The 1,169-nt window shown below is 39.4% G+C and overlaps 1 protein-coding gene across 1 annotated transcript; it reads left to right on the top strand.

Annotated features, from left to right (window-relative positions):
* Positions 1 to 551: 551 nt before the first annotated feature.
* LOAG_15850 (small heat shock protein) lies at positions 552 to 1,142 on the top strand (the record flags this gene model as incomplete). The annotated part of the gene is made up of 2 exons (XM_003151338.1): positions 552 to 713; positions 834 to 1,142. The coding sequence occupies 2 exons, from the start codon at positions 552 to 554 to the stop codon at positions 1,140 to 1,142; spliced, it is 471 nt and encodes a 156-aa protein (XP_003151386.1).
* Between the last annotated feature and the right edge of the window lie 27 nt (positions 1,143 to 1,169).

Raw genomic sequence — 1,169 nt, 5'->3', positions numbered from 1 at the left:
AGGAAGAAATATAGAGAAACTGCAATTAAAATAAGTGCGCGAGAATGAACTGAGTAAGAAATAAGCTTCAACGACTCGAAATATTAAAAAATAATATTCTGAAATTAGAATTTGGAAATAACGGGTAAAAGTGTGAGGGGAATGAGTAAGAAATGAGTGAATAAATGCTTGGTAAGAAATAAGCTGTGACGATTCCAAATATCAAGAAATAATTTCTAAAATTAGAGTTTATGAGTAAAAGTGTAAGGAAAATGAGTAAGAAATAGTTAACGAAGTTTATTTTAAGTATAAGGTGTAAAGTATGCCATAAACATTCTGTTTACGAAATGTTTCAGCTACTCTGCATCTCTGCAGCATCCGTTACAATCGTCTGGTTAGAGATGAAAAGTTTGGAATAGAGAGCATGTGAGGATTGGGAAGGAATGTTCGAGAACATTGTGGAATATTCGGGAGCAATCGGGTACGTTCTGTGTTTGGATATATAAGGGTTATGGTTTTCGGTAATCTCAACCTGAAAATTGCAACGCTTCGACACTCTAACGACTACGTGAATGGCGCTATTGGCTTTTCCAACCTTTTCAAGATGGCACAATTTCCCAATGGAAGGACGGCACACCGTCGGTGGACTGATGAACCGACTACTGGAGGATTTCGAAGACTCCATGCAACCATTTTGGGAGTGTGCCACTGCGGGTGAAAATTCACTCGGTGAGGTAAGCATGTCTTTCTGTATTGTTCTTTCTATTTCCGTTTCTTATTTCCTATGCTATCATCCCACCGACAACGGTAATATTTCCGGACTGTGACTGTCCTAACTGTAAAATGTCTTCTAGATTATCGATGAGAAGGAGAATTTCGGTATTCAGCTGGATGTCAGGAATTTCCGACCGGAAGAATTGTCGGTGAAGATGCAGGATGGGAGACTGCTTGTTGAAGGACATCACGAGGAGCGAAATGATCGGCATGGTTCTGTGGAACAACACTTTATTCGGAAATACACCATGCCAAAGAACGTACTGCAAGACAGTTTGGAATCGCATTTGTCCGATCAAGGAATCCTCCGAATCACTGCCAAGAAGAAAGCTGTCGAGAATTCGCAATTTAAAAATATTCCAATCCAATTCAAAAGTGACAAACAATAATTGTCTATTGTGTCACGCATATCGGCT

Source organism: Loa loa (assembly GCF_000183805.2).
Source record: "Loa loa unplaced genomic scaffold supercont3.208, whole genome shotgun sequence".
In the NCBI taxonomy this organism is placed as follows: Eukaryota; Metazoa; Nematoda; class Chromadorea; order Rhabditida; family Onchocercidae; genus Loa; species Loa loa.
The sequence above is the reverse complement of the archived record's forward strand: the minus strand, read 5'-3'. Positions and strand labels throughout refer to the sequence as shown.